We start from the raw sequence: 12,625 nt of genomic DNA, 5'->3' as shown, positions 1-12,625 counted from the left end.
TCCCGGTTGGCCAGGCCAACCGGGACTAAAGCCCCTCCCGTCCGCCAGCTGTCGACCGAGCGCGCTGGGCCCAGATAGTTGGTCGCGGGTCTCCTCCCGAACCGCGACTAAAGACCCCTTTGGTCGCGGTTCGATTATTTTGGGGACTAATGGGGCGTATGGAAGCCTCTTTTTCTACTAGTGTTGTGGTTTCTTGCACCACAAGAAACCTATATAATCATCTAAAATATGCTTAGTTCCGCCCATGGAGGGAATTTTCATTCCTTTTTCTTTTGCGAAAATACAATTTTGGTTCCATGTTGGCCAGAATCTATTGATTTTTTGTTTTGTTGGTTGGATTGATGCCGGCACGTATTACTATCATAGTATACCATCAAATGAAAAACGTATTGTTCAGTTTTTTTGAACATCAGTACAGACGCAAGCGCTCATACATACGTGCATACACTCACACCTATAAACGCACACACGTACACCCTACCCCTATGAGCACCTTCGAGAGATTGAGCCGGCATGTCATCTTGAAATTTACGAAGTCACCGTAGGCGCCTCGTCGTCTCCTCCCACTGAAAGCGTATCGCCGGAAATCCTAAAGTAAATCCAGGAATAATGCGGAACACCAGGACTTGAACCCTGGTAGGCTGGGATACCATTGTCCCTCTAACCATAGGATACCACTGTCCCTCTAACCATCTAGCCATAGGTTTGGTTTGCACGTAGTTGTGTCGCAGATGTGTACATAAAACGCTCTACGTACGTGACAACAGTTTTTCCAATATATAAAAAGTTTGTTTTAATGTCGGTGATGAAGAGTACAAAGTACAAACAATTGGAGTCGGCCGCGGTCCGTTCTGAACCGACTCCGATTAATCAAGTCCTACAAACACGCAGCGATCCGTCGCAAAACCCACCCCAACCTCGAAGATCGGAAGAGGAGAGATCCATCCAACAATTACGATGTCGTCGTCCACTAATAAGAACAGGAAGATGGTCCGCCTCCACTCGTCGGACGGCGAGGAGTTCGAGGTGGCGGAGGAGGCCATCGGCGGCGCGTCGGCGATCATCAAGGGCATGCTGGAGGAGGAGGAGGACTCGATGGTGGCCACCAACAAGGTGATCCCGCTGCCCGTCACCGGCCCCATCCTCTCGCGCGTGCTCGAGTACGTCAACCGGCACTCCGACGAGGACGGCGCCCTGTACCGCGACGCCCCCACCGCCGACGACCCCCTGCGGCGCTTCGACGACCAGTTTGTGCAGGTGGACCAGGACACGCTCTTCGACCTCATGGCGGCGGCCAACTATCTGGAGATGCAGGGGCTCCTGGACCTCACATGCCGGACGGTGGCGGACCAGATGCTGGGCAAGACCACCGACGAGATCCGCACGCACTTCTACATCCACAATGACTACACCGCCGACGAGGAGGAGGAGGTCCGTAGGGAGAACTCGTGGTGCTGGGAGTAGCTGCAATCTTGATCACTAGTACTCACGTTACGTAGGCTAGGATACATATCAATCCAGCAATACATCCACGCTCCTGATGCTTAAGACTAAATATGTTTTGGCTTGTGTTAATTTGCTATATATGTTGATGCAAGCCGATTAACAACTAATCTTGATGTTATGGGCGTAAAGAAGAAGAAATGTTGTTCCGCCAATTGGTCTAATATCTGTCCTTGCTAAACAATTCTAATATTGTTTGCTACTCCTTCCATCCCAAAATAAGTGTCTCAACTTTATATTAACTTTAGCACAAAGTTGTACTAAACTTAAGGCACTTATTTTGGGACAGAGGGAGTATACATTAACCGATTGATCTTGTGCGAGCGTCAGCGGCCTCCATGTCCGTCGGATGGGCTAGTGAAACGGCCCGGAGGTAATCTCACATTCTGCAAGTGGTCCATTGTTTTTGAAAGGGTTTCTACAACTAGTCCCTTGTTGATCTAAAAATAAATCTTCAAGACAACCTATGTTTCATAAAAGAAACCGCAACACAACCAATGTTGCCAAAAAAAACACAACATGATCCTATGTTGCAATTCTTTTCGCAACAAGACCTTTGCAAGTAGAGGTGTCAGAACTGATGGCTTGCGAGGCGGCGGATCGTCGGGCGGCGTGTAGCAAACCCATATGTTAATGCGTTTTCGAGTTTCTCATACAGGATATTGTTTCGACAGAGGTATATGTTTGGTGCCGGCAGGCTGGCTAAGATTTGGGCCGGCTGCCTCACACACACACGTCGGCCCCACCACTGCTTTATCTCATCTACCCTTATCTCTACTCGAAAACAACCCGGACCATCATCTCCCACCTCCCGATCCCCTTTTTCCTCGGCCTCTTTCCCTTCCCACGGCAACAAGTCGACTCCCGTCTCCCATCAATCCACCCGCTCGTGCTGCTACAGCTCCCCACCAAGGTGCAGCCACCGCTTGCGTTGTGAGAAGAGTGCCCTAGGTCTGCACCCGCGACAGAGGTGCTGAGGCCGTGTCGGGTGCGCATGCATGCTACAAAGGACGGGATGGAGGGTGACCATGATGGCGGCTGCAGCCTGGTGAGCGAACGACGATGCTGGAACCACCAGCCGGTTTTGTTGCACCTGGTGAAGCAGGACCTCGAACCAGCATCTCGTTTTGCTGCAACTGATAGTGAAGCTGAAAACTAATAGTTGTTTTCGCTATAACCGTCAGCATACGGAGTGGCAACTGGCTATGGAGAAGCTGGAACCAGCTGCGAGTGGGTGTGTTGGTGGTCGTTGGCTGCGGTGGAGGAGGCGTCGCCGCTTCTTTTTTCGCGTCCAGGGACGGGACCAATGCTATAAGGGGTGATTTTTACTGGAACCAACGATGATTTGTGCGGGGACTGGTGAATGTTTTTTGCTGGATCATTTATGGTCAGTGGCTTTTTTTGTTGCAACCGCTAACGTTTTTTGCTTCAGCCGTTGATGTATTTTTGTGCGGCAGGCACCTACCAATGATGGAGACGATGGGGGAACGGGGTTCTATGGATAGCTCAGACTGTGGCGCCACGTCTGGGTGGTCCATGGTAGGTGGCCCGCGTGCCCGCCCGAGGCCACCGTCATTGGGCGGCTTCCGACGCCTGCTAGAGCCGTTTAGCGTGTTGCCCCACACGTGACTATCCAGCGGACCTGCCTGGTGGTGCCTTTGGGCCGAGGCGGTCTGGTCCGGTGGAGCCATGTTGGGTGATGCGAGCTGTCTGATATGTCCCGACGCCATGCGACCCGGCTAGGTGGGCCATAGACGGGTGGACAACTTGCCTGCACGGGGCCACCGTTATTGTGGGGTGTCGGGCGCAGTCGTGAGCGAGGCCCAGCGCGGCGCCTTCTGTAACGTCCGTCCTAGGTCGGATGATATAGGCAGGTCGTTGTGCTCGCCGTGTCGCCGGTTTGAGCGGAGTAAAGTCTATTTTAAACCCTGTGTCTGTAGAGCATGTCGTGAACGAACCTTGACATCCGAATCCCTGAAATTGATACCCTGACTTCTTCAATCCCGATCTTTTTTACCTTGAGACCGTATCCAAACAGAAAAGGCCAGGATGAGTGAATTATGCAGCACATGTTTGTGGGGCCCACCTGTCATCATGAGAAAAAAATAGCGAAATACTAGTTAATGCGTATGTACTTCTAGAAAATACCCACAGAAACCTGTCCGTTGGATTTGAAATTGCGGTCCAGATAGCAATCCCTGCTCTCCTTGTGTTTCTCCCCGAGCAACCGATGCTAGTCCGTGGAGCCACCAGTGGTTACGGCGGCGGCGAGCTCCGTTCCAAGGCGATGATTTCCGCGGCGGCGACCCAGGATTACGGCGCGTCTCGTCCTTCCTAATCTGCACTCTCCGTCCGGCAATCCTGTTCAGCCCCAACGCTCCTCTCCGGAGGCCACTCCGTCCTCCCGAGATCCGAAGGTACCTTGCGATCTGCTACTTGATGAATTGGTTTATTGCAAGGCAAGGTTGGGGCATTCCTAATCCCTGTTGGAACAAAATTTGATGGACTCGTGCCCTTCTTTCTTTCCAGATTGTATATTTCGTTGCCGACATCCTTGTACTTGTAGGTTATGCCTTATGGTTTTCTCATCCAGCCTAGTAAATTATTATTAAGATGCCTGTGTTCACGATATTTGCATCGATTGATCTCAAACTGTACATGGCAAATGATTAACTAGTAGTAAGTGCACCGAAAATTCACTTGTGCGCGCACATCGCATGCAATCTGTGGCCTTTTCTTTTAGCTTTGGTGTGATGAACAGATGCAGGTAGAGTACTGAACTGATATGTCCTACATTTAGGCAATTCAGAATTGCTTCATGATAGGCTGAAACAACATTGTCGTCGCAGCAAAATAATAGTATGAAATGAGAAGTACGGCGGACATGGATTCTTCCAACATTACAAGTCTGTACTCTCTCCTGACATGCAGATACCCTGATGGACCAACGAAGCAGTAGTGGATCTACTAGCAGTCAAGAATTCTCTGTAAAAAGGAAATGCGGTTCTTCCAAGAGGATGGCAAGATCATTGGTGGCGGTGGAGCTTCACCTTCTGCCCCATGTAAGGATCGCTGTTTTCACACACTGCTAAATCTTGACTTCAACAAGGAGTATGAATACTGATTCATGACTACTTTTAAGTTGCTGCTCGCGCTTATTGTAGGATGTGCTGCATGATATACTGTCGCGGTTATCTATCAGAGATGTCGTGAGGATGAGCATACTCTCTCGTGAATGGAGACAGCTAAGGATATGCCACCCAGACCTGGTGCTCACCCTAGACACCTTCTTAGCCAGGACCCAGGTTTTGGTTGTAGTTGTTACTAACCAGAAAATTGAGACTACTGAATTCATCACCAATGTGAACAATCTATTGCGCCCACTGTGGTCTACTTCTACTACAGGTACCACTACGCTGGATAAGTTTGTCATCGAATTTTGTCTTCGCAGAAATGACAAGTATCATATTGATAGATGGGTTAACTTCGGCACCGCGTCAAGGGCTAAGCACATTGCTCTAGATTTCACAGAATTCACTTACTTCGACTCTTCGTGTTGCAAGAACATGTATATTTTCCCTCTGTGCAAATTCAGTGGTCAAAACGGCTCTTGTGTCAAGTCTCTTAATCTGGGCTACGTATGTTTAAAACTGCCCCTCACGCATACGACAGGAGCTGTGCCGGTTGCAGTACCTGCGTGTGCGCCATTGCAAACTGAAAATTATAGAGTTGTGTGCTCCGAATCTTACCAAATTTGAGCTTGACGAGGTTCTGACGGAAATTGTGCTCATTCAATGTTTGAAGTTGTCAGAGGCAACATTCGTGTCAAACATGAGAGAGCACTCATTTGACGACTATGGTTTCAGGTTCACCTTCACCGACCTTCCAACTGCCCTTCCTCATGTGACTATTCCTACTTTTGAATGTTGATCAGGTTTGCTCCTGAAAAGAAGTACTCCATCCGTTCCTAAATATAAGTCTTTGTAGAGATTTCACTATAGACCATATGCAGATGTATATAGATGCATTTTAGAGTATGATTCACTCATTTTGCTCCGTATGTAGTCCATAGTGAAATCTCTCCAAAGACTTATATTTAGGAACGGAGGGAGTATCTCATAGTATTTCCTTTGATTTTGCCATCACCATAATTACATTCAGGCTCATGGTGATTTGCCACGTGCATTGGCATCAAATTAATTTATATTGTTGAGGCCGTGCATTATTTCTGTTCCAGGTGCCAAGATTCACTGAAGCCCAGAGTAGGTTCAGCAACTTGAGGAATCTGAACATGAACCTTCTTGATCACTATTTTGATCCAGAGGATACTAGTTGGGTTTTGGGACTGGTTGATCTCTTGGAATTAACACCTCTCTTAGCAGAAATGGAACTGCATGTAAGTGAGCCAAACATTATGGTGCTCCCTCCGATCCATATTAATTTTCGCAGCTTTAGTAGGGAGTAACATTTTCTGCTATTATGTTTGATCTTGCCACTAGAACACATATGTATATTGAAATGAATGGATATATGGACGCAGATTATTAAGAATGGTCCTAGATGTTGGCTTCCTGAACCGAAGATGGTGACAGCTGTGCAGGGGCCTCTACATCGTCACCTCAGAAGTGTCCACATGTCGGGAATTTGTCACGTGTTGGGGCTAATTGAGCTGGCACTCTACATCCTTGGGAATGCTACTGTGCTTGAACGTATGGTAATAAATCCAGTGGCACATCCCAATAGACTTACCGATGATATCCATTCATTCAGCGAGCCTGTTAGTGTTGATGAATGGGACAATTACTACATCGATGAGACGAGGGTGATTGCAAAACAACACCTTGACAGAGATGAATTCCGCCATATCCTCACATTTTTATGAATATAAATAGTGCCAGGCCTGGTGACGCGATGATTGATGGATCCACTCGGCGTGGTAATCCATCGGGATTTTTTCGTTTTCTCTCGCGAAGCAATTGTGAACTCCGGACATTGCTTGCAATCTGGATTGTTATTATGCTTTCACCCTATATATGTCCTCTTCTTTGGCACTAGTAGTAAGAGCACAAGGCGGGTAGTAGTAATGAACTGATTTTTTTCCTTTATGAAATTTTGTGATTGTTGTTGTCCGTTTCTATTTATCAAACCAAAGACTATGCGTGAAATGTATTAATCTGTTCATTGATCATCCATCTCATCTAGTATGCGTACAGATGCCCGCGAGTAAGGCCATTTCTCGGTGCCTTCGGGAGTATAAGCGAGCTTCAGTCTCGTTCCTTTTGGATGCCTTCAGGAGTAAGCGAACTGGTCAGAACGGAGGCATGTACTACAAGCTGAATGATTAGAAACACAAGCAGTTGGTAGGTGCTTTTTGGCTTTAGTACTATATGAACATAAGCAGGTAGTGACGAACTTATATGTGTACCCTTTCGGTAATGGAGTCCGGGAATTATAATCTCTTTTATGCAGACAAAAAGTGCATGGAAAATATTGATCGATTCGCATCTATGGTATATTAATGGTCGTATAGCTCTTATCCGGTCGCCGGCTCTTTGTTGCATCGTTGCAGGTTCGCTTGGTAGTTGTCATTGGTTTTTATTTTGTCCTTCGTTGAATTTAGTTACTTTAATCCTTTATTAGGGGAGAGTTAAATGAAGCAACTTCATACAGTTGAAATTGAGCTATGATGCTTTTAGGTTGTTATATATTATATATTTGATAGAAAACAAAATCCAAGAGAAATAGACAATCTACAGCTCAGAATATGGGCTTACAAAACCCAAACCCTAAGAAGATTAATTAAAATACATGCACTACCAGCTCTTTGTTGCATCGTTGCAGGTACGCTTGGTAGTTGTCGTTGGTTTTTATTTTGTTCTTTTTTGAATTTAGTTACTTTAGTCTTTAGGAAAGAGTTAAATGGAAGCAACTTCATACAGTTGAAATTGAGCTATGATGCTTTAGGTCGTTATATATTATATATTTGTTAGAAAACAAAATCCAAAAAAGGACAATCTACAACTTAGAATATGGGCTTACAAAACCCAAACCCTAAAAAGATTAATTAAATACAAGTATTGTAGATCGTTGCAGGTTCACTTGGTAGTTGTCGTTGGTTTTTATTTTGTTCTTTTCTGAATTTAGTTACTTTAGTCTTCAGGAGAGAGTTAAATGGAAGCAACTTCATACGGTTGAAATTGAGCTATGTTGTTTTAGGTTGTTATATATATTATATATTTGATAGAAAACAAAATAAAAAAAATGGACAATCTACGGCTCAGAATATGGGCTTACAAAACCTGAACCCTAAAACATTAATTAAAATACAAGCACCACTGAATTTTAGTGCACATACACCCCTGCCTCTAGTCATTTGGTGTGGCCTGTTTTTATAAAATAGGACCACCGAATTTTAGTGAACTCCCAGCGAGTGCCCTCACATTTGTTTGATTGAGGTCGAACAATGACCATTTTTTAAAAGAAAAATGCCTACTCTAGAAGAAATTAGCATGAATGAAATGCACAAAATGGCATGGATGATATGCAACATAGAGTAAGGTTAAATTGGATTCAACATGCAATAGTTAAGGCATGTTAAATTAATGCAACAATTAAGGACGGTGGTCTAATGTTGATTAAACTTAACGTTACATTTAGTGTGGTTAACATATGGGGTGTACATGGCATAAGATGAACATGGATTGACCCTTCAAAAAAAAATGATGAACATGGATTGCAATAATAGTACCTACACATATTAAATTGAGTAGGAAGCATTTATATAAACGATTTTCAGTTGCCCCATATCTATAATACCTAAATAGTTCATCCCCACTATGTTATTTCTCTTGACATGCAGCCTATCCACATCAGCAATACTGCCACATTAGCGTTTAGTTAGAGGCTTACATGCGGACCCAGCATAGTAGAGAACAGCCACGTTTGCTTCAGTTACCAGCAGTAGGACCACGACAAGTTGACCACGAACATCTCCTTCCTGACCCAGACCCAACACGTCGCCCCTTTCCCCATCGCATCAAGCGCGACGGCGGCCATCGCATGAGCCGCTGCGTGCGCCGCGGCCCTCCTCCGCAAGGGCCGCCGACCAGCTCCCCTCTGCGTGCGCGGTGCGCCGTGGCGCTCCTCCGCCAGGATCGCCGGCCAGCTCCCCTTCCGTGCGGCATGGCGGCTAGGATCGCCTCTCACGCCCCTAGGCAGCCGCAGCCTCTGCGTTCGGCGCGGTGGACGGTCGGTCCAGCTCCACTCTGCGTGCGGTGGGCCACCCCTCCAGCAGGGCCGCTGGCCCAACTACCCGCTGGTTTTCCGGCGACCTCCCTGCCTCTCGACGTTCCGCTGCACAGGCCCTCCTCGCATCATCGTCCTCGCATGCGCCAACCTCTGTTGCTGGGCTTTCCATCGCCAGAACGATTCCACTTCCACTGGACGACAGATGTCCATTTACTCCAGTTTATTCGTCCATCTTCTTGATGTTTCTATTATTACCGCCGTTACCCCTTCCACAATGCCCCATTGTCGTTCTATATCCTAGATTAATTTGGAGCGCAACAGATGTGTCCAGAAGTCCAGAAGTTTTGGCATCTATTCCCCTCCCCGTACACGAGTATAACTACAATGGTCTAGGTCCCAATTTCACCTCCTACCCTCAACAAGCCATTCACCATCAGCCGGACACTCGATGCCTACTGTATGATGATGTGTAGCTCCTTGCAGGAACCTTCGGGAACGACTGTCGGTCAGCCGTTGCTAGTTGCTCCGCATGAACGGGCTGACCCACGTCCTGTCAGAGTCGTTAGATCCACCATACATCCTTTGTTCTACATAATCTCAATATCAAGTGAGTACAAAACATCTTATGCATGCAAATTATGCAGCATCCCAGCTGTATATGATCAGTTGAATGATGCATGCATTAAACCATTACGATTTTGTTGTTGTTTCTTTTTGTAGATCCGCAGTTCTCTCTGATCTTGATCTCAAGTTCGCTAGACTTTCCCTATATTGCAGATTTCATCTAACTTAGCAGACCTGGAGTAGGTAAGGTGCTCTTTCTAAGTAGAGAATCATCTCCAATAATTTGGTTAGATGGGATATAGTACCGTATCTAATTTTTGGCAATGCTGACGGTCGTGGTCCTTTTACTCATGATGTATGGGTATTGTATTATTATTAGTTCTTTTGAATCTATGTGTGTGTGTATCATCACTACAAATTTGGTTAGATAGGATTTAGTACCACATCTAATATTTTCGCAGTGGTGACAGCCGTGGTCCTTCTACTAATGCTGTATGGGTATTGCATTATTAGTTCTTTTGAATCTACGTGTGTGCGTCCAGGTTGATTTCCCCCGCGAAGGTGTGCTCTCTCAATTTTTCTATTTCTTCATCAAGATGAATTATCATACTTATGCGCTCTCTCTCCCTCCCTCCCTCCCTATCTCACTCGCCCTCTCTCTTACTGAGACATTTTGTTGGTTCCATTTTGCAAAAATTGGGGTATGTACTTCGAGTTGAATTGACTACTTGGATTGGCGACCATTGATTTTTCTTGAGTTATTCAATATTTCAATTTGCTGATTGTACACATTTGCCCTTAATCTCTGTTTACAGTCCTCCATTAACAGGTCAAGTATCAACCTCACAACCTTCAGAACTTAACTTATATATAAACTACACAAAGATTTTGTTGGTTGTGTTTTACATCTTACAAAGTTATTCTTTTACTTTTCCTCAGGAATATGGCAATTCATGTTGGTGACGCAATTGGGCAAGTTTTCATAGTTTACCTATGATTCATGTGAATGCATATGAGAAATCTCACGCTGATTTGGTACTTGGTAGTATTCTAAGCTCCAACCAAGAAGTGGTTCCTCTCTGCTGTAGCTACATTATATTATCCTCCGAAAATGCATGCTATTGTATGTAACTCTTGAAAACACTAAATGTGTGCAGGGTGTGCACATCTACGTTTTGTCATTATCCTTAAGAGATTTGTCAATATAATTCATCAAGTATTAATCTCAGGTCCTATTGTCACCAATTTCCTATAAAGAATATATTTTCCCTATGTATCCATCTGTTATGCCTATGCATTTGAGAAGTAATTTTAAGCTTAAATTGTTACGTTTTCTTTAAGTTTCCTTTCATATAGCTTCAAAGTGGAATTGTATCCTTTGTGTAAATTGACACTAGTAGAAAAAGGGCCTAATGTGAAGCACATTAGTCCCGGTTTGTAACTGAACCGGCATTAATGTGATCATTAGTGCCGGTTCAAACGGCTAGGCGGGTGGAACCCATTAGTACCGGTTCATGGCGAACCTTTAGTACCGGTTCGTGCCACGAACCGGTACTAAAGAGGATGTGGCAGGCTGTTGGCGGGCTGGGGCCCCACCAACCCCTTTTAGTACCGGTTCTTGCCGCAAACCGGTACTAAAGAGGTTGCGGTAGGCTGTTTTCAGCAGTTTTTTAGTCCCACCTCGCTCCGCTAATAAGGTTTTTACCACCTTAAATATGTTACTTCTCAGACTATCACAAGCACTTGGTCTTCATTTGAACTCTATGTGTAAAATTTGTGGCCGCAATATGAGTCTTCACCAGTTCCTAAACTGGTGAGGACTCATATTGACAATTCAGATTGTAAGCAAAAAGATCATTGGTGATCAATGTATTTTTGATGTATATTTTTACATGTTTACACATAGCAGTAGCGCTACTCCTAAGCCATTCTATCTTCCCCAACCGGCCGCCCCTCACTCTCTCCTCTCTCCACTCACACTCACTCGGTCTCCCCTCTCAATCCCCCCGCGCCGGTCCTCCCCCACCGGCCGCCCCTCTCACTCTCTCCTCTCAGGCCTTTAGGAAATGGTGTAGACTGCATGGAGCTATGTCTCAGAAAAAAATTGGATGCACTTCGTGTACAAACTGGACAATCTTTTTTTTGAGTATCAGGGTTTCGGACAAAAACTCATCTGTTACAAAGGCATTTCATTTTTCTAAACTTATTACAACTCTAGACTTTGTGTGCGTTCATTATGCACCATTCAAGGCCACGTCTTTCAACCCTTTCTGCCTTCATTTTCTATTTTCATGCATTTATTGATTTGTTTTGAACTAAATGACCCTGAAATTGAAAAGCACTACAAATGAACTCTTAAAAGGCTGAAACTTGGCATGGTACCATCATTTCACCCACATAGCATGTGCAAAAAAGTAGAGGGGGTTACGGCAAAAACTGGATGCACTTCGTGTACAAACTGGACAATCTCTTTTGAAGTATCAGGGTTTCGGACGAAAACTCATCTGTTACAAAGGCATTTCATTTTTCTAAACTTATTACAAGTCTAGACTTTTTGTGCGTTCATTATGCACCATTCAAGACCACGTCATCAATTTTCAACCCTTTCTGCCTTCATTTTCTATTTTTCATGCATTTACTGATTTGTTTTGAGCTAAATGACCATGAAATTGAAAAGCACAACAAATGAACTCTTAAAAGGCTGAAACTTGGCATGGTACCATCATTTCACCCACATAGCATGTGCAAAAAAAATAGAGAGGGTTACGACAAAAACTAGATGCACTTCATGTACAAACTGGACAATCTCTTTCGAAGTATCAGAGTTTCGGACGAGAACTCATCTGTTATAAAGGCATTTCATTTTTCTAAACTTATTACAACTCTAGACTTTTTGTGCGCTCATTATGCACCATTCAAGGCCACGTCATCAACTTCCAACCCTTTCTGCCTTCATTTTCTATTTTTCATGCATTTACTGATTTGTTTTAAGCTAAATGACCCTGAAATTGAAAAGCTCTACAAATGAAATCTTAAAAAGGCTGAAACTTGGCATGGTACCATCATTTCACCCACATAGCATGTGCAAAAAAGTAGAGAGGGTTACGGCAAAAACTAGATGCACTTCGTGTACAAACTGGACAATCTCTTTTGAAGTATCAGGGTTCCGGACGAAAACTCATCTGTTACAATGGCATTTCATTTTTCTAAACTTATTACAACTCTAGACTTTTTGTGCGTTCATTATGCACCATTCAAGACCACGTCATCAATTTTCAACCCTTTCTGCCTTCATTTTCTATTTTTCATG

At 44.7% G+C, this 12,625-nt stretch overlaps 1 protein-coding gene across 1 annotated transcript; it reads left to right on the top strand.

The window, feature by feature from the left end:
- Positions 1-957: 957 nt before the first annotated feature.
- On the top strand, positions 958-6,385 carry LOC109739276 (uncharacterized). The gene is made up of 6 exons (XM_020298360.2): positions 958-1,431; positions 2,688-2,737; positions 2,961-3,042; positions 4,668-5,141; positions 5,741-5,899; positions 6,044-6,385. The coding sequence occupies exons 1-6, from the start codon at positions 958-960 to the stop codon at positions 6,383-6,385; spliced, it is 1,581 nt and encodes a 526-aa protein (XP_020153949.2).
- Positions 6,386-12,625: the final 6,240 nt, after the last annotated feature.

The sequence above is a fragment of the Aegilops tauschii genome, chromosome 2 (assembly GCF_002575655.3).
Source record: "Aegilops tauschii subsp. strangulata cultivar AL8/78 chromosome 2, Aet v6.0, whole genome shotgun sequence".
Classification (NCBI taxonomy): Eukaryota; Viridiplantae; Streptophyta; class Magnoliopsida; order Poales; family Poaceae; genus Aegilops; species Aegilops tauschii.
This window is presented reverse-complemented; position numbering and strand designations above follow the sequence as displayed.